The 25,888-nt window shown below is 35.8% G+C and overlaps 2 protein-coding genes and 1 non-coding gene across 3 annotated transcripts; 1 reads left to right on the plus strand and 2 right to left on the minus strand.

Annotated features, from left to right (window-relative positions):
- Positions 1 to 9,621: 9,621 nt before the first annotated feature.
- LOC148549417 (small nucleolar RNA R71) lies at positions 9,622 to 9,729 on the minus strand. Its single transcript, XR_015897496.1, has one exon. It is a non-coding gene; the product is annotated as a small nucleolar RNA R71 (small nucleolar RNA).
- A 7,302-nt stretch (positions 9,730 to 17,031) lies between these two features.
- On the minus strand, positions 17,032 to 17,922 carry LOC107611341 (uncharacterized). Its single transcript, XM_016313278.1, has one exon. It carries the CDS (start codon positions 17,920 to 17,922, stop codon positions 17,032 to 17,034), a length of 891 nt encoding a protein of 296 aa, XP_016168764.1.
- Positions 17,923 to 20,315: 2,393 nt separating this feature from the next.
- LOC107614292 (thylakoid lumenal protein (Mog1/PsbP/DUF1795-like photosystem II reaction center PsbP family protein)) lies at positions 20,316 to 22,470 on the plus strand. The gene is made up of 2 exons (XM_016316510.3): positions 20,316 to 20,849; positions 21,748 to 22,470. The coding sequence occupies exons 1-2, from the start codon at positions 20,474 to 20,476 to the stop codon at positions 22,122 to 22,124; spliced, it is 753 nt and encodes a 250-aa protein (XP_016171996.1). The 5' UTR covers positions 20,316 to 20,473; the 3' UTR covers positions 22,125 to 22,470.
- Positions 22,471 to 25,888: the final 3,418 nt, after the last annotated feature.

The following is a 25,888-nucleotide window of genomic DNA, read 5'->3' on the forward strand; positions in this document are numbered from 1 at the left end:
CTCTCTATAGCTAGTCTTTCCTTAGGAGTTGACTAGGACTTGAGGAATCAAATTTATCAGTCCACTTGACTTTCCTTTATTTAGTAAAGATTAACTAAGTGGGAGCAACGGACAACTCTCATCACAATTGATAAGGATAACTAGGATAGGATTTCCGGTTCTTATACCTTGCCAAGAGATTTTCTAATTGTTAATTTATTTTTCTTGTCACTTAATTTACTTGTTCTCTATTTCAAAAACCCAAAAATTATACAATTTTTCATAACCAATAACAAATCATACTGCCCTGCAATTCCTTGAGAGACGACCCGAGGTTTAAATACTTCGGTTATTTATTTTTATTGGGTTTGCTTAAGTGACAAACAAGTTTTTGTATAGAAGGATTATTGCTTGGTTTAGAAATTATACTTGCAACGAGAATTTATTGTGAATTCTAAACCATCAATCTTCAGTTCATCAACCATTTACCTATAAATTTCGATTTCTTTTCCATCGGTAAAATAACTTTCAAAACTAACTCGCCTATCCTAAAATACTTTTCCTTAATTCGACGATTATAACTTCGAGCAACACTTTCTTTTTGTCGAATCATATTATCAAGTGCTAGGATTCGCTCTGAATCTAACTCGTTTAACTCATCCAACATTGCATTCCAATAATCATCGATCGGTAACTCATTCTGTTTCGATACTCTTAGAGTATTCAAATTAATTTCTAATGGTAACACTGCATCATGGCCATACACCAATTTATAAGGTGAGGTTCCCGTCGAACCTCTTGGTAAATTTCGATAGGCCCATAATACTTGACTTAAAGTCTCACGCCATGTTCGAGGCCTGTTCCCAATATGCTTTTTAATCAAGCATATCAATATCTTATTTGCTGCCTCTACTTGCCCATTAGCATGTGCATAATAAAGAGTTGAAGTAACAATACTAATGTTCCTTGAAGCCGCAAAATTTTTAATTCGCTGGCCAGTAAACATAGTTCCTTGGTCAGTACTTAACGTCTGAGGAATTCCAAATCGATGGATAATATTTTCCTCAACAAAGTTAATCATCTCACTTTGACCAACTTCTACCAAAGGAACTGCTTCAACCCATTTCGTGAAATAATCAATAGCCACTAAAATAAATTTGTGCTGCTTCGATGAAGGGGGTGAATCAACCCAATTAAATCTAAAGCCCAACCTCTAAATGGTCATGGCTTTATTATCGAATGCAGTTCAGCCACTGGAATCTGTTGTATCGAACCATGTTTCTGACATTCTCGACAGGCCTTTGCATAATCGATACAATCTTTTATCATAGATGGCCAATATACATGATTGCGATATAACACCCATCTCATTTTTTTTTCGCCTGATGAGCACCACAAATTCCATTATGAACTTCACCCAAAGCAATACTGTGATCTTCTCAACTCAAACATCTCAATAGACTTCCATCGATCCCTTTTTTGTATAACTCATCGGCCAATAAGACGAAGTTCATTGCTCGTAACTTTACTTTTCTATCAACTACAATATTGGGATCTTTCAAATATTGAGCAATAGGTTTTCTCCAATCAGAATTCTCCCATTCATCCATACACAACACTTCTCTCTCATTTGCTGGTACTAAAATTTGATGGATACTAGATAACTTCTTAATAGTTTCTGGACCAATCCGATACCTCGAAGCAATTTGGGCTAGCTCATTAGCAATTTTATTATGAATTCTAGGGATGTGCACCAAAGAAACATTTTGAAAAGACGTTAATAATTCCTAAGCAGTTACTAAATATTTTTGTAACGTCTCATTATTACACTTGAACTCCTTCGACAACTGCTTTAAAACTAACTGTGAATCCCCTAGAATTTGAACTTCTAAAGCTCCTTTGTCGATTAAAATATTGAGACCCAAAATTAAAGCCTCATATTCGGCTACATTATTAGAACAAGGATACTTCAATTCGAACAAGAACTCTGATGGGATACCCTCTGGTGAGATAATGAGGATTCCAACCCCTGCACCATCTTTATGCCTAGATCCATCGAAATACAATTTCCAATAGTTGACTTCTACATCAACTATATTTGCCCCCTGGTCATGCAGATCTTTCGAATTGTCCACAAGAAAATCTGCGATGACCTATCCTTTCACAGCCTTAGCCGGGACATATTGTAAATCAAATTCTATTAATGCCAGCATCCATTTTCCCAAACGTCCCCTCAACATAGAAAAACTTAACATATATTTAACAAGATCGGTTTGTGCCACAACTTTTACCGACTTAGCCACCATATAACACTTTAACTTCATACAAGCATGATATAATGACAAGCATAATTTTTCGATCGGAGAATACCTTGTTTCGATATCAGTTAGAACTCGACTAAGGTAATAAACTGCCCATTCATGCCCATTTTCATCGTCTTGGGTTAACATACACCCTATAGTATTTTCAGATGCTGCTATATATAATTTTAACGGTTCAGATGGACGAACATTCGCCATAATTGGAGCTTTTGATAAATATGACTTAATCGAATCAAATGCCAATTGATATTCTGTGGTCCATTCGAATTTTGAACCATTTTTTAATTTCACCAAAGGCGCGAATACCCTAGTTCGATCTAAAAGATTCGAGATGAATCTCCAAAGGTAATTTACCTTACCCAAAAACGATTGTACTTCTTTCTTCGATTTGGGTGCAAACAATGCTAATATCGCATCTGCTTTTCTTTTATCAATAGCTATTCCCTTCTTATGAACAACAAAATCTAAGAAGTTTCCAGCCGATACCCCAAAAGCACATTTCAAAGGATTCATTTTTAATCATTTCTTCCTCATTGTAAGGAATGCCTTTCTTAAATGGTCTATATGCTGACTCAGAAATCGATTTGACCTTCACATCATCAATATACACTTCTATAAATTTTCCAATAAACTCATGGAAAATAGCATTCATTGCCCGCTGATATGTTTCTCTAGTATTTTTTAAACCAAAAGACATAACCACCCACTCATATGTACCTAATGCCCCAGGACAACGGAAAGCCGTTTTAGCCACATCATCTTCCACAATGAAAATTTGGTTATATCCAGAATAACCATCCATGAAACTAAGAATTTTATTTCCTGCTGCAGAATCAATTAACATATCTGCAATTGGCATAAAATATTCATCCTTTGGGGTGGCATTATTCAAATATCGAAAATCAATACACACCATTAACTTCCCATTTTTCTTCATCACGGGGACAATATTCGATACCCACTCCACATAACGTGCAGTTCGAATAAATTTTGCTTTAATCAAGCGTTCTATTTCTTCTTTAATTTTCATATTGATTTCAGGAGTGAATCGTCTTGGGGTTTGCTTCACAGGTTGAGCATTGGGTTTTAATGCTAATCGATGTTCTATTAATGAACGATCAAGACCAGGCATTTCATGGTAATCCCATGCAAAGCAATCTTTAAACTCATGTAACAAATTGAAAAGGTTAGTTCGAAAAGGATCAACGAGATCTTTAAAAATATATGTAATTCGAACATCATTATGAGTCCCCAAATTAATTTTTTCTAAAGGATCCTGATATTCGAACCCCTTATAATGACCATCCTCTTTAATTGAATACTTTTCAAATCCCAAAGGCTCCAAATCATAAATACAATCGAAAGTAAAATCAATAGAATCATGAGAAACAGAAGAAACTTGACTTTCGATTAAATCATTACTACTTTTACTTTCTACACAACGAGCCTCTGCTATTAAATCGGTAGTTCAACTCACATCATTAGTTCCATTACAAATACTAGGGAAATTATAACTAAATTCGGCTGGAATCGTCGAATCGAACATATTATAATTAGTAATCTTACTAACCCTATCTGATCCAACTTTATCGGAAGAATCATCTTTATTTTCTAAAACTTGAAAATTATTTAAATAATTATGCAATGTTACCATGTAGTTGGAAACTTGCTCGACCTGGTCCATAGTCCAGCCTTCAAAGTCTTCAAAAAAGACAGTCCCAACCAGTCGGTTTGAAACCCACGTCTAGATAACGCAACTTTACCGAAAGGCCTTCTGAAGTCAAAAAACACCCTTCACAATTATAAGGATTTAGAGATCGATCAACATTCAAAGGCTTCAATTTTCAATTATAAATCCTAAAATCAACATGCATTTGCTCGACATATAGACTCGAATCTGCTTTGACAATTTCAGATTCGCCTTCCTTAGTCCATAGAAGCATGCTCTGATGCACTGTTGAGGGTACAACACCTACACCATGAATCCAATCTCTCCCCAGTAAGGCATTATAACTAGCCTTCGATGGCACTACCACAAACACAGAGTGTCTCTCCGAAGACCCTACTTTTACCGTCAAAGTGACCAGCCCCCTCGCTGGTGTAGAGGTTCCACTAAAACCGGTCATAGCAATGTTTGTAAGGACCAGATCGTCAGGATGTTTTCCTACTTTTTCCAACATCCTCTCAGGCAAGAGACTAATTGCTGCTCCACCATCAATCAATACCTTGTTTATTTTGAACTCGTTCAATACAGCAATAATATGAAGGGGACGCAGATGAGACATTTGTCTTTCAGTAGGACGAGGAAAGAAACCTGGCTCATCTTCTATGCGAATGAAAGAAAAAGCCCCTTCATCCTCTTGATCATAATCCTCATCCGGATTACTCTCACATTGTCCAAGGTACTCAGTGGGAATTATCGAGATCGTTCCTACCATGTCATCATCTTCTTCATCAAAATACTCATCATCAGCATCAACATCCTTATGCTTGTCGACCCCAGAGGATTGAGCCACTGCCTTACCCTTTTCCATCTTCGCGGGTGATGGAATTTCCTTAGGGTAAGTCTCACCATCAGAAGGAAAGACAATCCAAAAATGCACAGAAGGCGTTGCCCCCTTGCTTATCTCTTTTCCTGGTTCTATTTAAAGTTTCTTATTCCGATTGAAACTTCTTCCTCCACCTCTACCTCTTGGATAACCTCTGGCCCGACCTCGATAGAAGGCATACAGATTTCAGAAAGGTGCTCGATGCCCCCACTGAGGATTGCGTCGATACCAGTGATCACGCCTTTGGAATTCTTGACAGTTTCTAATCCACTGAACACCTATAGCTTGAGATCAACTTAGATGTGCGGTCACATCATGCTGAGGGATTTTTGAACTAGAACCCTCCACACGTCGAATTGGCTGTCTCTGGTGTGCTTATTCCTCCCTATGAGCCAATTCTTTCTTCATTCTCTCTTTTTCAAAGATTGTTGCCGCTTCAGCATCAAAGACAACATTACACCGTGGACACAGAGATATGTCCCAGTCTTTTATCTTCTGCTGAACCAAAAAGTCCAGCAAACTATCCCCCGTTTTGGGGTATACAGACCTTACCTGTGACTCAAAATCATCAAGAGCCACATCGAAATCATAAGACATGTGATGAGCGGATAATTTATACGCTTTTTGGCATTGTTTTTAGTATGTTTTTAGTAGGATCTAGTTACTTTTAGGGATGTTTTCATTAGTTTTTATGTTAAATTCACATTTCTGAACTTTACTATGAGTTTGTGTATTTTTCTGTGATTTCAGGTATTTTCTGGCTGAAATTGAGGGACTTGAGCAGAAATCAGATTCAGAGGTTGAAAAAGGACTGCTGATGCTGTTGGATTCTGACCTCCCTGCACTCAAAGTGGATTTTCTGGAGCTACAGAACTTGAAATGGCGCGCTTCCAATTGCGTTGGAACGTAGACATTCAGGGCTTTCCAGCAATATATAATAGTCCATACTTTGGCCAAGAATAGACGACGTAAACTGGCGTTCAACGCCAGCCTTCTGCCCAAATCTGGCGTCCAGCGCCAGAAAAGGATCCAAAATCAGAGTTGAACGCCCAAACTGGCACAGAAACTGGCGTTCAACTCCACAAATGGCCTCTGCACGTGCTACACTTAAGCTCAGCCCAAACACACACCAAGTGGGCCCCAAAAGTGGATTTATGCATCAATTACTTACTCATGTAAACCCTAGTGACTAGTTTATTATAAATAGGACCTCTTACTATTGTATTAGGAATCTTTTGATCATCTTAGGATCTTAGGATCATCTGGGAACGCATAGTTCTTAGACCATGGGGGCTGGCCATCTCGGCCATGCCTGGACCTTTCACTTATGTATTTTCAAACGGTAGAGTTTCTACACTCCATAGATTAAGGTGTGGAGCTCTGCTGTTCCTCAAAGATTAATGCAAAGTACTACTGTTTTCTATTCAATTCTTCTTATTTCGCTTCTAAGATATCCATTCGCACCCAAGAACATGATGAAGGTGATGATTATGTGTGACGCTCATCATCCTTCTCCCTTATGAACGCGTGCCTGACAAACACTTCCGTTCTACATGAAATAAGCTAGAATGAATATCTCTTAGATCTCCTAACCAGAATCTTCGTGGCGTAAGCTAGAATGATGGCGGCATTCAAGAGAATCCGGAAAGTCTAAACCTTGTCTGTGGTATTCCGAGTAGGATTCAATGATTGAATGACTGTGACGAGCTCCGAACTCGCGATTGCAGGGCGTTAGTGACAGACGCAAAAGGATAGTAAATCCTATTCCGGCATGATCGAGAACCGACAGATGAATAGCCGTGCCGTGACAGGGTGCGTGAGCATATTATTCACTGAGAGGATAAGATGAAGCCATTGACAAGGGTGATGCCTCCAGACGATTAGCCGTGCCGTGACAGGGCATTGGATCATTTTCCCGTGAGATGACCGAAAGTAGCCATTGACAGTGGTGATGTATCACATAAAGCCAGCCATGGAAAGGAATGAGACTGATTGGATGAAGATAGCAGGAAAGCAGAGGTTCAGAGGAACGAAAAGCATCTCCGTTCTCTTATCTGAAATTCTCACCAATGAATTACATAAGTATCTCTATCCCTATTCTATTATTTAATTTCGAAAACTCCATTATCACTTTATATCTGCCTGACTGAGATTTGCATGGTGACCATAGCTTGCTTCATACCAACAATCTCTGTTGGATTCGACCCTTACTCACGTAAGGTATTACTCGGACGACCCAGTGCACTTGCTGGTTAGTTGTATCGAAGTTGTGACAATTATGAATTAAGATCAAAGCACCAAGCTTTGGAGCCATTACCAGGGATTGTTCGAGCCTGGACATCACAATTTCGTGCACCAAGTTTTTGGCGCCGTTGCCGGGGATTGTTTGAGTTTGGACAACTGACGGCTCATCTTGTTGCTCAGATTAGGTAATTTTCTTTTCGTTTTGTTTTCAAAAAAAATCTTTCAAAAATATTTTCAAAAATCTCTCATCTGTTTTCGAAAAAAATAAAAATGTTTTCAAAAATTTTCTTCAGAATTTTTAAGAATGAATTCTAGTGTTTCATGAAGCATGTAAAGCCTGGCTGGCTGTAAACCCATGTCTAAATTTATTTGGACTGAGGCTTGCAATTTGTTATCAAGAGCAATATACTCTCGTGTTAAAATGCTGAAGCTTGGCTGGCCATTGGCCATGTCTAGTGTTTTGGACTGAAGCTTTCATTGAAAGCTTGGCTGGCTAGTGAGCCATGTCTAATTCCTGGACTGAAGCTTTAGACTAAGAATGCAAGATTCCTGGAATTCATATTAAAAATTTTGGAATCCTTATTTTTTTCTTTTTCATATAATTTTCAAAAAATCCAAAAAAAATTAGAAAATCATAAAAATCAAAAATATTTTTTGTGTTTCTTGTTTGAGTCTTGAGTCATGTCATAAGTTTGGTGTCACTTGCATATGCATCTTGCATTTTTCGAAAATATCATGCATTCATAGTGTTCTTCATGATCTTCAAGTTGTTCTTGGTAAGTCTTCTTGTTTGATCTTGATGTTTTCATCTTTTGTGTCTTTTCTTGTTTTACATGTGCATTTTTCATTTCTTAGAGTCTAAACATGAAAGATTTCTAAGTTTGGTGTCTTACATGTTTTCTTTGCATCAAAAATTTTTCAAAAATATGTTCTTGATGTTCATCTTGACATTCAAAGTGTTCTTGGTGTTCATCTTGACATTCATATCATTCATACATGCATTCATTGTTTTGATTCAAAAATTTCATGCATTGCATCTTTTTAGTGTTTTTCTCTTGCATCATAAAAATTCAAAAAAAAAATATCTTTCCTCTTTTATCTCATCAAATTCGAAAATTTGAGTTGACTTTTTCAAAATTTTTTAAAATCAAATTGTTTTTCATGAGTCAAATCAAATTTTCAATTTGAAAATCTTATCTTTTTCAAAATCTTTTTCAAAAAATCAAATCTTTTTCAAAATTATTAGTTATTTTCGAAAATTCCAAAAATATTTTTCAAAAATCTTTTTCTTATTTTTATACCAAATTTTCGAAAATAACATAAACAATTAATGTTTTGATTCAAAAATTTGAAGTTTGTTACTTGCTTGTTAAGAAAGATTCAAACTTTAAGTTCTAGAATCATATCTTGTGATTCCTTATGAATCAAGTCATTGATTGTGATTTTAAAAATCAAATCTTTTTCAAAACTAATTCCTATCATATCTTTTCAAAATATCTTCTTATCTTATCTTGTTCAAAAATATCTTTTCAAAATATCTTTTCTAACTTCCCAACTTCTTATCTTTTCAAAATTTGTTTCAACTAACTAACTAACTTTTTGTTTGTTTCTTAACTTTTTCAAAACTACCTAACTAACTCTCTCTCTAATTTTCGAAAATATCTTCCCTCTTTTTCAAAAATTTCTTTTTTATTAACTAATTATTTTTATTTTTAAATTCTAAAAATTTTTCGAAAATTTCTAACATTTTTCAAAAACCATTTTTCAAAAATCACTAACTCTTTTTCAAAATAATTTTCGAAAATTATCCCTCTCTCATCCTATTCTATTTATTCATTCATTAACTAACATCTCTTCCTCACATCATCACCAAATTCGAACCCCCTCTTCTATCTGTGTTCGAATTTCTCCTTCTTTTCTTCTACTAACAATAAGGATCCTCTTTACTGTGACATAGAGGATTCCTCTTCTCTTCTTTTTCTCTCCTCTTTCTTATGAGCAGGGACAGAGAAAAAAGCATTCTTGTTGAAGCTGATCCAGAACCTGAAAGGACTCTGAAGAGAAAATTAAGAGAAGCTAAATTACAACAATCCAGAGACAACTTGATTGAAAATTTCGAACAAGTAAAGGAGATGGCAGCCGAACCCAACAACAATGCAAGGAGAATGCTTGGTGACTTCACTGCACCTAATTCCAATTTACATGGAAGAAGCATCTCCATTCCTGCCATTGGAGCAAACAACTTTGAGCTGAAACCTCAGTTAGTTTCTCTGATGCAGCAGAACTGCAAGTTTCATGGACTTCCATCTGAAGATCCTTTTCAGTTCTTAACTGAATTCTTGCAGATATGTGATACTGTTAAGACTAATGGAGTAGATCCTGAAGTCTACAGGCTTATGCTTTTCCCTTTTGCTGTAAGAGACAGAGCTAGATTATGGTTGGATTCTCAACCCAAAGACAGCCTGAACTCTTGGGATAAGCTGGTCACGGCTTTCTTAGCCAAGTACTTTCCTCCTCAAAATCTGAGCAAGCTTAGAGCTGATGTTCAAACCTTCAGACAGAAAGAAGGTGAATCCCTCTATGAAGCTTGGGAAAGATACAAACAGTTGACCAAAAAGTGTCCTTCTGACATGCTTTCAGAATGGACCATCCTGGATATATTCTATGATGGTTTATCTGAGCTATCAAAGATGTCACTGGACACTTCTGCAGGTGGATCCATTCACCTAAAGAAAACGCCTGCAGAAGCTCAAGAACTCATTGATATGGTTGCTAATAACCAGTTCATGTACACTTCTGAAAGGAATCCTGTGAGTAATGGGACGCCTATGAAGAAGGGAGTTCTTGAGGTTGATACTCTTAATGCCATATTGGCTCAGAATAAAATATTGACTCAGCAAGTCAATATGATTTCTTAGAGTCTGCATGGAATGCAAGCTGCATCCAACAGTACTCAAGAGGCATCTTCTGAAGAAGAAGCTTATGATCTTGAGAACCCTGCGATAGCAGAGGTAAATTACTTAGGTGAACCTTATGGAAACACCTATAACTCAACATGGAAAAATCATCCAAATTTCTCATGGAAGGATCAAAAGCCCCAACAAGGCTTTAATAATGGTGGAAGAAACAGGTTTAGCAATAGCAAGCCTTTTCCATCATCCACTCAGCAACAGACAGAGAACTCTGAACAAAATGCTTCTAATTTAGCAAATCTAGTCTCTGATCTATCTAAGGCCACTGTAAGTTTCATGAATGAAACAAGGTCTTCCATTAGAAATTTGGAAGCACAAGTGAGCCAGCTGAGTAAAAGGATCACTGAAATCCCTCCTAGTACTCTCCCAAGTAATACAGAAGAGAACCCAAAAGGAGAGTGCAAGGCCATTGACATAAGTGCCATGGCCGAACCTGTGAGGAGAGGAGAGGACGTGAATCCCAAGGAGGAAGACCTCCTGGGACGTCCAGTGACCAATAAGGAGCTTCCCTCTGAGGAACCAAAGGACTCTGAGGCTCATCTAGAGACCATAGGGATTCCATTAAACCTCCTTATACCCTTCATGAGCTCTGATGAGTATTCCTCTTCTGAAGAGAATGAGGATGTTATTGAAGAGCAAACTGCCAAGTTTCTTGGTGCAATCATGAAGCTGAATGCCAAATTATTTGGCATTGATACTTGGGAAGTTGAACCTCCCTTGTTCATCAATGAACTAAGTGATCTGGATCAACTGACATTGCCTCAGAAGAGACAGGATCCTGGAAAGTTCATAATACCCTGCACCATAGGCACCATGGTCTTTAAGGCTCTGTGTGACCTTGGTTCAGGGATAAACCTCATGCCCCTCTCTGTAATAGAGAAACTGGGAATCTATGGGGTGCAAGCTGCTAAAATCTCACTGGAGATGGCAGACAGCTCAAGAAAACAGGCTTATGGACAAGTAGAAGATGTATTAGTAAAGGTTGAGGGCCTTTACATCCCTGCTGATTTCATAGTCCTGGATACTGGAAAGGAAGAGGATGAATCCATCATCCTAGGAAGACCTTTCCTGGCCACAGCAAGAGCTGTGATCGATGTTGACAGAGGCGAAATAGTCCTCCAATGGAATGAGGACTCCCTTGTGTTTAAAACTCAAGGATCTTCCTCTGCAACCATGAAGAGGAAGCAGGAAAAGCTTATCTCCAAGCAGAGTCAACCAGAGCCCCCACAGTCAAACTCTAAGTTTGGTGTTGGGAGGCCACAATCAAACTCTAAGTTTGGTGTTGAACTCCCATATCCAAACTCTAAGTTTGGTGTTGGAGAGTCTCAACAAAGCTCTGCACATCTGTGAGGCTCTTTGAGAGCCCTCTGTCAAGCTATTGACATTAAAGAAGCTCTTGTTGGGAGGCAACCCAATGTTTATCTAATTCTTATTTTTATTGTTTTTCATGTTTTCTTAGGTTCATGATCATGTGGAGACACAAAATAAATAGAAAAATTGAAAACAGAATCAAAAACAGCAGAAGAAAAATCACACCCTGGAGGAGCATCTGTCTGGCGTTCAGCGCCAGAACAGAGCATGGTTCTGGCGCTGAACGCCCAAAATGGGCAGCTTCTGGGCGCTGAACGCCAGAACAGGCATGGTTCTGGCGTTCAACGCCAAAAATGGCACACAAATGGGCGCTGAACGCCCAAAATGGCCACCAACCTGGCGCTAAACGCCCAGAGTTGGGTACAAAGGCATTTTTACATGCCTAATGGGTGCAGGGATGTAATTCCTTGAACAACTCAGGATCTGTGGACCCCACAGGATCCACTCAGGATCCCCACCTACCTCCACTCACTTCTTCTCACCACTCTCTTTCACACAACCCCATAAACACTCTTCCCCAAAAACCCTTCACCAATCACCTCAATCTCTCTTCCCCATCACCTCTTCACCACTCACATCCATCCACTCTTCCCCATAAACCTACCTCATAAACCACACCTACCTTCAAAATTCAAAACCAATTTCCCACCCAAACCCACCCATATGGCCGAACCAATACCCCCCTCCCTTCCCTATATAAAGACCTCCATTCTTCATCAAATTCACACAACACACCCCTCTACACTACCCTTGGCCGAAACCACATCTCCCTCTCCCCCTCCATATTTCTTCTTCTTCTTCTTCTATTCTTTTGTTTATTGCTCGAGGGCGAGCAATATTCTAAGTTTGGTGTGGTAAAAGCATAGCTTTTTTGTTTTTCCATTACCATTGATGGCACCTAAGACCGGAGAATCCTCTAGAAGAGGAAAAGGGAAGATAAAAGCTTCCACATCCGAGTCATGGAAGATGGAAAGGTTCATCTCCAAAGCCCATCAAGACCACTTCTATGATGTTGTGGCCAAGAAGAAGGTGATCCCTGAGGTCCCTTTTAAACTCAAAAGAAATGAGTATCCGGAGATCCGACATAAAATTCAAAGAAGAGGTTGGGAAGTTCTAACAAATCCCATCCAACAAGTCGGCATCCTAATGGTTCAAGAGTTCTATGCCAATGCATGGATCACCAAGAACCATGATCAAAGTAAGAACCCGGATCCAAAGAACTATGTTACAATGGTTCGGGGGAAATACTTAGATTTTAGTCCGGAGAATGTGAGGTTGGCGTTCAACTTGCCATACATGGAAGAAAACGCACGCCCCTACACAAGGAGAGTCAACTTTGATCAAAGGTTGGACCAAGTCCTTATGGACATATGTGTAGAAGGAGCTCAATGGAAGATTGACTCCAAAGGCAAGCCGGTTCAACTAAGAAGATTGGACCTCAAGCCTATTACTAGAGGATGGTTGGAGTTTATTAAATGCTCAATCATTCCCACTAGCAACCGGTCTGAAGTTACTATAGACTGGGCCATCATGATCCATAGCATCATGATTGGAGAAGAGGTGGAAATTCATGAGATTATACCTCAAGAACTCTACAAGGTGGCTGACAAGTCCTCCACCATGGCAAGGTTAGCCTTTCCTCACCTCATTTGCCATCTATGCAATTCAGCTGGGATTGACATAGAGGGAGATATCCTCATCAAAGAGGACAAGCCCATCACTAAGAAAAAGATGGAGCAAGCAAGAGAGCCCATTCATGGAGCTCAAGAGGCGCAAGAAGCTCATCACCATGGGATTCCGGAAATGCCTCAAATGCACTTTCCTCCACAAAACTATTGGGAGCACATCAACACCTCCCTAGAAGAATTGAGTTCCAATATGGGACAATTAAGGGTGGAACATCAAGAGCACTCCATCATGCTTCATGAAATAAGAGAAGATCAAAAAGCAATGAGGGAGGAGCAACAAAGACAAGGAAGAGACATAGAAGAGCTCAAGGACATCATTGGTTCCTCAAGAAGGAAACGCCACCATCACTAAGGTGGATTCATTCCTTGTTCTTGCTTTCTCTGTTTTTCGTTTTCTATGTTATGTGCTTATCTATGTTTGTGCCTTCATTACATGATCATTAGTAGTTAGTAACTTTGTCTTAAAGATATGAATGTCCTATGAATCCATCACCTCTCTTAAATGAAAAATGTTTTAATTCAAAAGAACAAGAAGTACATGAGTTTCGAATTTATCCTTGAACTTAGCTTAATTACATTGATGTGGTGACAATACTTCTTGTTTTCTGAATGTATGCTTAAACAGTGCATATGTCTTTTGAAGTTGTTGTTTAAGAATGTTAAATATGTTGGCTCTTGAAAGAATGATGACTAGGAGACATGTTATTTGATAATCTGAAAAATCATAAAAATGATTCTTGAAGCAAGAAAAAGCAGCAAAAAAACAAAGCTTGCAGAAAAAAAAATAGAAAGAAAAAGAAAAAGCAAGCAGAAAAAGCCAATAACCCTTAAAACCAAAAGGCAAGGGCAAATAAAAAGGATCCCAAGGCTTTGAGCATCAGTGGATAGGAGGGCCTAAAGGAATAAAATCCTGGTCTAAGCGGCTAAACCAAGCTGTCCCTAACCATGTGCTTGTGGCGTGTAGGTGTCAAGTGAAAACTTGAAACTGAGCGGTTAAAGTCAAGGTCCAAAGCAAAAAAAAACAACAAAGAGTGTGCTTAAGAACCCTGGACACCTCTAATTGGGGACTTTAGCAAAGCGGAGTCACAATCTGAAAAGGTTCACCCAATTATGTGTCTGTGGCATTTATGTATCCGGTGGTAATACTGGAAAACAAAGTGCTTAGGGCCACGGCCAAGACTCATAAAGAAGCTGTGTTCAAGAATCATCATACTGAACTAGGAGAGTCAATAACACTATTCAAAATCTGAAGTTCCTATAGATGCCAATCATTCTAAACTTCAATGGATAAAGTGAGATGCCAAAACTATTCAAGAGGCAAAAAGCTATAAGTCCCGCTCATTTGATTGGAGCTATGTTTCATTGATAGTTTGGAATTTATAGTATATTCTCTTCTTTTTATCCTATTTGATTTTTAGTTGCTTGGGGACAAGCAACAATTTAAGTTTGGTGTTGTGATGAGCGGATAATTTATACGCTTTTTGGCATTGTTTTTAGTATGTTTTTAGTAGGATCTAGTTACTTTTAGGGATATTTTCATTAGTTTTTATGTTAAATTCACATTTCTGGACTTTACTATGAGTTTGTGTATTTTTCTGTGATTTCAGGTATTTTCTGGCTGAAATTGAGGGACTTGAGCAGAAATCAGATTCAGAGGTTGAAAAAGGACTGCTGATGCTGTTGGATTCTGACCTCCCTGCACTCAAAGTGGATTTTCTGGAGCTACAGAACTCGAAATGGCTCGCTTCCAATTGCGTTGGAAAGTAGACATCTAGGGCTTTCCAGCAATATATAATAGTCCATACTTTGGCCAAGAATAGACGACATAAACTGGCGTTCAACGCCAGCCTTCTGCCCAAATCTGGCGTCCAGCGCCAGAAAAGGATCCAAAACCAGAGTTGAACGCCCAAACTGGCACAGAAACTGGCGTTCAACTCCACAAATGGCCTCTGCACGTGCTACACTTAAGCTCAGCCCAAACACACACCAAGTGGGCCCGGGAAGTGGATTTATGCATCAATTACTTACTCATGTAAACCCTAGTGACTAGTTTATTATAAATAGGACCTCTTACTATTGTATTAGGAATCTTTTGATCATCTTAGGATCTTAGGATCATCTGGGAACGCATAGTTCTTAGACCATGGGGGCTGGCCATCTCGGCCATGCCTGGACCTTTCACTTATGTATTTTCAAACGGTAGAGTTTCTACACTCCATAGATTAAGGTGTGGAGCTCTGCTGTTCCTCAAAGATTAATGCAAAGTACTACTGTTTTCTATTCAATTCTTCTTATTTTGCTTCTAAGATATCCATTCACACCCAAGAACATGATGAAGGTGATGATTATGTGTGACGCTCATCATCCTTCTCCCTTATGAACGCGTGCCTGACAAACACTTCCGTTCTACATGAAATAAGCTAGAATGAATATCTCTTAGATCTCCTAACCAGAATCTTCGTGGTGTAAGCTAGAATGATGGCGGCATTCAAGAGAATCCGGAAAGTCTAAACCTTGTCTGTGGTATTCCGAGTAGGATTCAATGATTGAATGACTGTGACGAGCTCCGAACTCGCGATTGCAGGGCGTTAGTGACAGACGCAAAAGGATAGTAAATCCTATTCCGGCATGATCGAGAACCGACAGATGAATAGCCGTGCCGTGACAGGGTGCGTGAGCATATTATTCACTGAGAGGATAAGATGAAGCCATTGACAAGGGTGATGCCTCCAAACGATTAGCCGTGCCGTGACAGGGCATTGGATCATTTTCCCGTGAGATGACCGAAAGTAGCCATTGACAGTGGTGATGTATCACATAAAGCCAGCCATGGAAAGGAATGAGACTGATTGGATGAAGATAGCAGGAAAGTAGAGGTTCAGAGGAACGAAAAGCATCTCCGTTCTCTTATCTGAAATTCTCACCAATGAATTACATAAGTATCTCTATCCCTATTCTATTATTTAATTTCGAAAACTCCATTATCACTTTATATCTGCCTGACTGAGATTTGCAAGGTGACCATAGCTTGCTTCATACCAACAATCTCCGTGGGATTCGACCCTTACTCACGTAAGGTATTACTTGGACGACCCAGTGCACTTGCTGGTTAGTTGTATCGAAGTTGTGACAATTATGAATTAAGATCAAAGCACCAAGCTTTGGAGCCATTACCAGGGATTGTTCGAGCCTGGACATCACAATTTCGTGCACCAACATGCCAACCATATTCACCCCTAAATAAGGCTCGACACAACTGGCATCAACCTCGAAGGGATCTATATCAACCTTCATCTCCTTCTTGCCATCATCAAATTTTAAACGTCCTTCCATGATTGCCTCTTGAATCAAATCCCTGAAACGTACACAGCTGTTAGTCGAATGACTAGTTGCTTGATGAAATTTACAATAAGGCTTTCCTTTTAAATCTTTTATGGAAAGTAAAGTTCTACCCTCAGGCAAAATTAACTGTTTATCTCTAAGCAACACATCGAAAATCTGATTAGATTTTGAGATATCAAAACTATACTTCTTTCCACTTTTAAGTTTTGAATCATTTGACTTTTCATTACTAGGAAGTTTCTTCAGTAAAAAGCAAACATATGGAGGACCTTTCTTAAGTTCAGCCAAATCGACCTCTGTTTCGAAATCGAATTCCTCCTCTGAGGATTCCATAGTTACATATGCAACCTTTTCTTTACGAGTAAACGGTTTACTCTTCGACCTCTGCTCACTCCTATATTTTTCTTTTTCTTTTTTCATAAGTTCGGTCTGTCAAACCTTTTCAGCCAGATGGGCCAGATCGGGAATATGCACATTAAGCAATTTTCTGCGCATATAAAATCCCAACCCCATAGTTGCTATTTTCACTATCTCATTCTCAGGTAATGACACATAGCATCTACTTCTAGCGTTTTTTGAAACGTATTAAATAATCATCAATGGTCTCACCATCTTCACGTTTCAAAGCCACCAAATTGGTAACTGCTACGTTCATTTCACTTCGATAGAACTGAGCATGAAAGACTGTTTCTAACTGACTCCATGTTGTAATCGAATTTGGTCTAAGATTTGAGAACCAAGTAAATGCATTCTTAGTCAATGACGAAGGAAAAAATTTCATTTTTAAATTTTCATCATTAGCTAGATTCCCAATCTCGACCAAATAACGAGCCACATGTTCAGTAGTTGATTCTTCAACTTCACCACAAATTTTGTGGTTATTTTTGGGCTTTTCACCCCCTCTTGGCACTTTTGCCATTTGAACCACTTGGGAAAAACCAAACACAAAATGTGGTTGGTTCATAAAACCAACATTCAATCCAACTCGATTCAGTACTTCTTCTACAATTCTGGTGACTTGATAACGTTCACCACCACGTAATCTGGCTAAACAGTCATCAGCATTTTGGCCTCGGGGAACCACGTGAGAATTTTCTCGATTCGGAATATGGTCTTCATTTTGAAAAATATTTTCCATTCCTTCGTTATTTCCCCTACCATTATACCTCTCACCTTCATCATAATCAACGATTCGAGCAATCCTCTCGACTTGTCTAGCAAGACGCTCGAATCTCGATTCATGATCAGCCATCATGGGATTTAGAATTGTAGTCATTTGCTGAGTCAATAAGTTAACCAAGTCATGGTGATTTTCCTCCATTTGTTGCTGATATACTGCCATCAAATTCGCAGCATTCAAAGTGGAGCCCACATGATAATCACGAGAATACTCGGAATGTTGCAGGTTTCGAACATTATTCGTCCCATTTACATTCCCAAAACGGACAGGCGGCATAAAACCACCCACCGGTGGGGTATAACCAGGAGGAAGACCATACAGGGGTCATCCAGCGGTTAATGGAGGTTGATATGGTGGCACAGGACCATGTGGACGAGTATTACGTCCAACATTTCCAGTTTGAATAGTCGTAACGACTATACTTTCAGTCCCAATTGCACCTTCTGAACGTGAAGACACATCGGCTTGTTACATGGAAATCAGTATGCTATCATTTGTGGATGAACCACCATTCACATTTGATAATTCATCAGCCATGTGAATGATCTTTCCACTTCGTAATCGCATACACTAACAATTACTAGAAAAAGATTTATTTGACACACTTCGATTTAAAATTGTCCCACCTAGCGTGCCAATTTGTTTTGTCGATTTTTAGCAAATCGATGGTGGTTCGATATCTAGTGATCTGGGAGCAAAACCTACTCCTCTGTGCGAGTACCAATTTTCTAGAAGTGCATCAAAAGCGTCTTCGAATAGACCAAATTTGAAAATAAAATAAAGTAAATTTGTAAATTAATAAATAGGACTTAGAAATTAAAGTTTTAAAATCCAAATAGATAATAAAATGGAAAGGTTTGCAATGAAATTAAAGGAAAAACAATAAAGATGCCTTCGATTGGATCAAAGGACTTCAATATGAAAGACTTAAAGGCAGAAGGATAAATTGAACATCGAAAGTAAAGAACACTTGATAAATAAAATTGGTTGAAATATTAAGTTTACAGAAAAAATAAAGTGAAAGAAAGAAGAAGATGGTAGGAACCCTACAGAAAATGTAACTCGATCGCAAACTCAGGGATTCGTTGGGATGTGAGAGTGCTAGAGTGTTTTTTCTGAGTAAAAGTTCCAACCCTTATTCACTAAGATTTCCTAGTATTTATAGGATAATCTTACATAACTGCCCATTAATTTACAATTAATTACAATTAAATATGACATTTTAAATTTGAAGTGCAGTCTCTCTTGGTAACCGTTTCCGCCGCAAGATTGTTGATATTCTTTATGATCTCCTCGTGCCATAAAAGCCATTAACTTCCCAATTTCACAACTAATCGATCAGCTCTTTCGAAGGCCTTACTCAATTCTTCGAATCGAATCTCCTACTCAATTTGGCTTACTTGATTAACAAAACAATCGAAATTCACATCAGCACCGATTACGTCCAACTTCAAACTCGCACGCGCGCGTCTTCTTGAGAAACCACACTTAACTCATTTCGATTCAACTCACTTTTATCGAAAGTACTTTTTCGATCAACAATAATCAATAAAACTCTTATCACTTTTTATAAATACATATAACCATAGAACTTTTACCATAATTTATAAACAATCAAGTATTAGCATAAACCGTAAAATCCATATCCTAATTTATGAACAAGCACATGGACACATAATCAGTAAAACTCCTGCCAGGATATCTAAATTTATACCTAAACCACGAGACTAAAAGATGATTACACTCTTGAGAGTGCGAGTAAGAGTCTAATACATAAGTTAACAAAAAATCTAAAATCCCTACAGTTTATTTAATTTTTTTGTTAACTTATGTGTGAGTTTTTTTCTTTGAACTATTTAATTTATAAAAAATGTAGGCGTTAGTTCGTTTATATGTTAAAATTTAACTAATATCGAATTAATTTTTTTATTAAATTATATCTTAGGCTTTTATCGATAACTTATTTAATTTATAAATAATTTATAGTGTGATGATTTGTATGTTAAAATTTGATTAATGTCAAATTAATTTTTTTGTTAATTAATGTGTTAGAATTTTATCTTTTAATTATTTAATTTATAAATAATTAAAAATTTAGTGATTTATTTATTAAAATTTGATTAAAATCGAATTAATTGTTTTTGTTAATTTATGTGTTAGACTTTTACCTGTGACCTTATTTAACTTATAAATAATTTTTAGACTTTTTGTTATGAAATGTGAGTCTTATTCTCACGGTTATTTTCTTTAATTTTTCTATGTACTCTCTATATTCTTTATGTACTCTCTATTTATTGTCTTTTTTTATTTATCTTTTTATTTAAATATTAACTTGTTATTACTTTTATTATATATAATTATTTTTATTTTGATTTATTTTTCAAATGAACTATAACTCCTATCATAATACTTTATTATAATATATATATATATATTCTCTTTAAGTAAGTTAAAAATAAATCGTCTTAATAAATAAGTCAACAAATTTTCTAAAATACTATATATAATGTCTATTAATTATTTTACAAAAATTATATGATTTATATTATCATTATCTTTTTAAAATTAATAGGATACACATATAATCAATTTTGTATGATTGTATCTATGTAAATAGTTACTCTAATTGTTTTATTTAAATAAATTGCTAAAAAGAAGGTACACGGTGAGAATCGACGTCAGCTGAATCGTGTGATTCCTGTAACTTCTGGATAAGAAAAAAATCCGCTCAAAAGCACCAATCACACAAGATAACATATCGGACATAAACAAACATCAAACATTAACGTTTTCCTGCACCATATTCTATCCCCACACAAAAACAGCCATGGCCTCCCCCACCATGTTTTCATCACCATCTTCCATTCTCTCCTTCTCCTACTCCTCCATCACCTCCACCACACCAACCATCACCTCCACCACACCAAAACCATCTCAACAACCTCTCTTCCCACTACTTGCATCGTCCAAGCAAATATTAACAAAACTAACTGCCGCTGCAGCCATAGCCACCATTATAACCGCCGCACCTGCACCTTCCATTGCATCCTCAGAGCCTTCGTACCGTGTCTACTATGGCACCGCTGCCAGCGCCGCAAACTACGGCGGCTACGGCGGCAACTCTAGTAAGAAGGACTCCGCTGAGTATGTGTACGATGTCCCTGATGGCTGGAAGGAACGTTTGGTCTCTAAAGTTGAGAAAGGTATACACAATTTGTATAATTAATGTGTATAAGAAGTTATTGTACTTTAGTATCTTGATCAATGATTTTAGAATAAGTATTATGAATTTAAAATAAAATATTTATTGTATTTTCTTTAAGAGAGAAAAAGGATATTTTAGAAACAAAAAATTGGATAGCAAAGAAAAGAGAATCCCTTTATATATGTAATAGGTAATACATAATAGATACTAGATATTAAAGATTAGAGTACTAAAACTAACTATAAAAGATTATAACACTAACAAATCTAACAATTAAAGAATTAAAACTAACTTATAACTATGAAATATTGCTTTTGTTAAACATATTTAACCAATGGTTAACTGTGTAGCAATGCTATTAGTGAATAATCTCACATATATTATTAACGATTAGTTAGATTTGTCTAACAAAGACAATCTTTGGTAATTATAAGTTTTAATTCTTTTATGATCAAATTTGTCTATATGATAATTTTTTATGGTCAGTGTAGGTACTTTATTTCATTCATATAAATTTGTTTACTTAACTATCAACTTTTTATCATCAATTTAAATACAAAATTTTGATAAATTATGAGCATGTAGCTGATGAGGACTGTACTTGCTAAATTAAGTATATAACACCCAAGTGGTTGGTTCTATCCGACGAGAATTGTATAACAGTAGAGATTACTTAGAACATTCAATCCACTTGCTAAAATCTTTCTATTCTATGATTCATTAGTCTCAAACGATTATATATAATAGCATAAATTCTTAGGATTCAAGTTTTTAGGATTGTATAAAGTAATGTAGTATAAATTACTTAGAAATTTCTCTTGCTATAACAAACTAATGACACTAAATACACAACTCTAGCAAATTTCTAATTGTTATTTTTTTTTCCCTATCATCAGGCACCAACGGAACAGACAGTGAGTTCTACAACCCAAAGAAGAAATCAGAGAAGGAGTATCTAACTTTCCTCAGCGGGTTTCGCCAGCTTGCACCAAAGGACGCAGTGTTAAACAACTTGGCTCTCTCGGATGTTGATTTGCAGGACCTCATCGCGAATGCGGAGAGCTTGACCTCTGAGGAAGTGAAAGATGATCAGGGACAATTGTATTATGTTTACGAGATTGATGGGGTTGGTACTCATAGCTTGATCTCGGTAACTTGTGCTAAGAACAAGCTATATGCTCATTTTGTCAATGCTCCTACTCCTGATTGGAATAGAGACAAGGACATGCTGAGGCATGTTCATGAGTCTTTTAAGACAGTAGGGTCCTATTAGCAATTTGGTTATATAATTTGATATGAAACCTTTTGAAGTGTTTCATGGCTCTCTGTTTTATTTGAAGAGGATGGTGTCCTGTGATCGCATGCAATTTTGGTATAATGGCCTTTACATGGAAACTCTGAGTTTCAGGAACGGTTTGCCATAATCTTTTGCTATGTCATTATGGGGAATAGAATCTGGTTATCGTTGGAGGTTGGTAGTTAAAATTAAATTTATGCTTATTTTGGTTGCTGAGCAGGGGAAGTTTCCGAATGCTTTTAGATGTGTTCTTGAACAATTTTATTTCCAGTTCCCGAACGAGCATTCAAAATAAATCGTACTTTCGCCTTTTTGGTAAGAGTAATTCTAGAGAGCAAAATTTTTTTCAGCTAGCTCTTTTTAAATTATTTTATTTATCTTAAATTTTAATCCTAGATTTTAAATTGTAAATCTAAATCTTAAAGTTGATTAATATTGACTAACTAAAATTAGTTTTCTATACTTTTTCCTTTGATAAATAAAAAAGTAGTTATTTGATAAATTGCTGCCTTGAATTTTGGCTTTACATATTATACTACTGGAGTCATATGTAGTTTTCTACCCAAATTCATTTATCTCTGTCTATTGGTTAGAATACAAGTTTCGTGAGAGAATCTTCGACCTAAATCTATCTATCTATTTATAATATATAAAACAATTCTATTATACATATAAATCTTTTTGGCATATAAATTCATATAAGTTGGTCTAAATTTAACAAAAACAATCCTCAGTTTAAATTACGTGTAAACACGAACTTTTTCAACTCTTGAATAGTGCAAACGGTTCTTTTTCCTCAATCAAAACCACAACGCTCAAAATTCAAACAATGATTAAAATCTCTCAAAATCGTCGCAAAAAGTGAAGGAAGTTTCAAAGCTGAATTCGAAAAGAATGATGAGAAAATGAAATAAGAAGATGAAGAAGAAGCAACAGTACAAATCCACCGAAAATTCTTAAACAATACACATAAATGTCTTAGTTTTACACCGAAATTTGTTGCAATTACACAAAAATATTTTTTCTAATGCTGCATTTGTTTTCTTCTTTTTTTTTCTTATTTCTTTCTTTCTTTTAGTTGAATAAATGTAAATTCATCCTCTTCTAAATAATTTTGCAGCATTATGTGTTTCTTCTTCTTTGTTTGATTTTTTTATTTTTATTTTTATTAAGAGAGTAAAACAAAAATAAACTTGAGAAGGTAAAATAAAAAAGGAAAGATGAATAAAAAAAAAAGGTGGTGATGATGATGAAAAAAATAGAAGAAGAAGCAGCAGAAGATGAGGAGGAGGAAGAGGAAGAGTTTTGAATTATGCAAGTACAAATCCACCAAGAATTCTTAAACAATACACGTAAATATCTTAGTTTTACACCGAAATTTACTGCAATCCAAAAAATGTTTCCTTTAAAGCTACATTTTTTTCTTCTTTCTTTCTTTTAGTTGAATGAATGTATGTTTATCCTCTTCCAAGTAATTTTGTAGCATTATATATTTTTTCTTTTTCTTTATTTAATTTTTTTAGTTTTTATCCTGTTAAGAGAGTAAAACAAGAATAAACTTCAGAAGGTAAAATAAGAAAGAAAAGGTGAATAAGAAAAAGAAAAAGATGGTGATGATGATGAAAAAAAGAAAATAAAAAACAACAGAAGATGAGGGAGGAGGAAGAATAACAGTTTTGAATTATGCAGAGTACAAATCCACCAAAAATTTTTAAACAATACACATAAATGTCTTAGTTTTATACCGAAATTTGCTGTAAATACACAAAAATATTTTCTTTGATGCAGAATTTCTACATTACATTCAATTCAAACCATCAACGATGAACAATAATTTTCACAAACAAAAACAACATTATTCACCTACTGAATCATAAACTACTAATGAAAACATTAACTAAAATTGAACCACACCTCAACTACTTGATTGGATTCAAAACAATAATCTACTTCGCTCTGGTTCAATTGACAATTTGAACTTGAATAATTCATTATCTTCAACAACGAGATAATTGTTCAAAACTGATTTCAGAGCTTGATTTCTAAAACGTAAAGAACGAAGGAAATTGCCAAAAATGAAGAAAGAGAATGCAGAGAACGAACGAAGAGAAACGCAGAGATGAAAGAGAATGTAGATCGAAAATGCTGAGAAAATTCGAAAAAGAAAACGAAATTCTTTCGAAAAAGACAGTTATATATTCGCGCATTGATTGAAAAGTTGGTTAGATAGTGGCGCGTGAGGTAAATTAGATTAAAGAGACTTGTATATGTAAATAACTTGTATACGGAGAATATTTCTATATAAAAATTGATAGCACTCTTTTATACCATGAATTTTAGCCATCTTATTTTTTTTTAATTGTGCCATATTAACACTTCTAAATGTATGACAACATATGAGAATCAATCAATTATCTTTAAGAAAAAATTTAAAAAACCTCTTACCTATTATTATTCAATTGAAACATAAATTATTAATTAAATAAATAAAAATATATAAATAAAGTGTCATGATAATTATAATTATAAAAAATTTTAGTTACAAATATTCAAATCCCACGTTATTTGACTTATTTATACATTTTGTATAAAACTCTTATCACTACACTATTTAGTCTATTTACAAATTGTGTTACATACAATTCTTATTACTATTATTTTATTTTTTAATTTCTCTTACAAATTGTTAAAAATGGCTACAAATAAAGTTAATTCATAATTTTATATTATATTTTTGATATTTTTATTTGAATTTATTTTTTTCTAATTTTTTTATTTAATTATTTATAAACAATAAAAATAATAAAGATGTAAATTTATACAATTCTAATATAAAAAATTTATGTTTTCTTTTTTTTTAAAATAAATGAATTCAAGTTCCTAAAACCAATAATCTAAAATCCAATTTGTATTATATTTTTGTTGAATAATTATATGAAATTATATATAAATTATCAAATAAATATTTTACAAAATATTTTTAATATAAAATATTTTAAACATTAATATACATATTATTTAATTAATTTCTAAAAAATATTAAAATATATTATATAGTATAATTAATTTACACTCTTCGCACTTTGCGCGGGTCTTAATTATTCTAGGTTTTAGAATACTTCAAGCAACTCTAATACATGATCAAAGATCAAATGTGGGCTTATTATAATTTGACTCTGCCTTGATTGAGCTTGTGCAAACTAGTATAAACTTCTTTTGGGTTTCAGTAATGTTCCCTATTGCATCCTTTTAGTCAAAAGGAAAAGTTGCCTCCCTCTCATTTTTGTTCATTGCCGATCTCTGAATTAGTATTCCTTTCTTCACGCTTGGTTCATGTATAGTTGATTTTCAAGAATATGAAAGTTGATACCACCTAACGTTCGATAAGATTGGACTTTTCACTTTATATCACAAAAAATTGGTTATGTCGGTGACTTTTGGCCATTACACATATTCGACTCGCAAAATGGGATATCACACCTTAAAAATTAGCTATTAAAAAGAGAAGAATCACTCCTCTTAAATATAACATCAAGCATTTTATACTACTGACTGTGAGACTTTAGTCACTCCATAATATTCAAGTCTGGAATGGATACTTAAAACAAAATTCCTTTGGTTGTAGAAACTATAACAAAAATATTTTTTTTTTCCCAGATATAGATTTTTTGTATTTTTTATACTTCCCTAAATGTAAGAACAGCATATATTGTCTGTTTCTCTGTTTCTCTAGTTCTCTC

Source organism: Arachis ipaensis, chromosome B8 (assembly GCF_059453495.1).
Source record: "Arachis ipaensis isolate K30076 ecotype BB chromosome B8, ASM5945349v1, whole genome shotgun sequence".
NCBI classification, from domain to species: Eukaryota; Viridiplantae; Streptophyta; class Magnoliopsida; order Fabales; family Fabaceae; genus Arachis; species Arachis ipaensis.

What these genes read in the sequence shown, in the direction of transcription:
- LOC107611341 (XM_016313278.1), bottom strand. Translation starts at nt 17,922, where the DNA reads ATGCCGCCTGTCCGTTTTGGGAATGTAAATGGGACGAATAATGTTCGA.
- LOC107614292 (XM_016316510.3), top strand. Translation starts at nt 20,474, where the DNA reads ATGGCCTCCCCCACCATGTTTTCATCACCATCTTCCATTCTCTCCTTC. An exon ending in GGTCTCTAAAGTTGAGAAAG is followed by an intron (nt 20,850 to 21,747) that starts GTATACACAATT and finishes CCCTATCATCAG; the next exon opens with GCACCAACGGAACAGACAGT.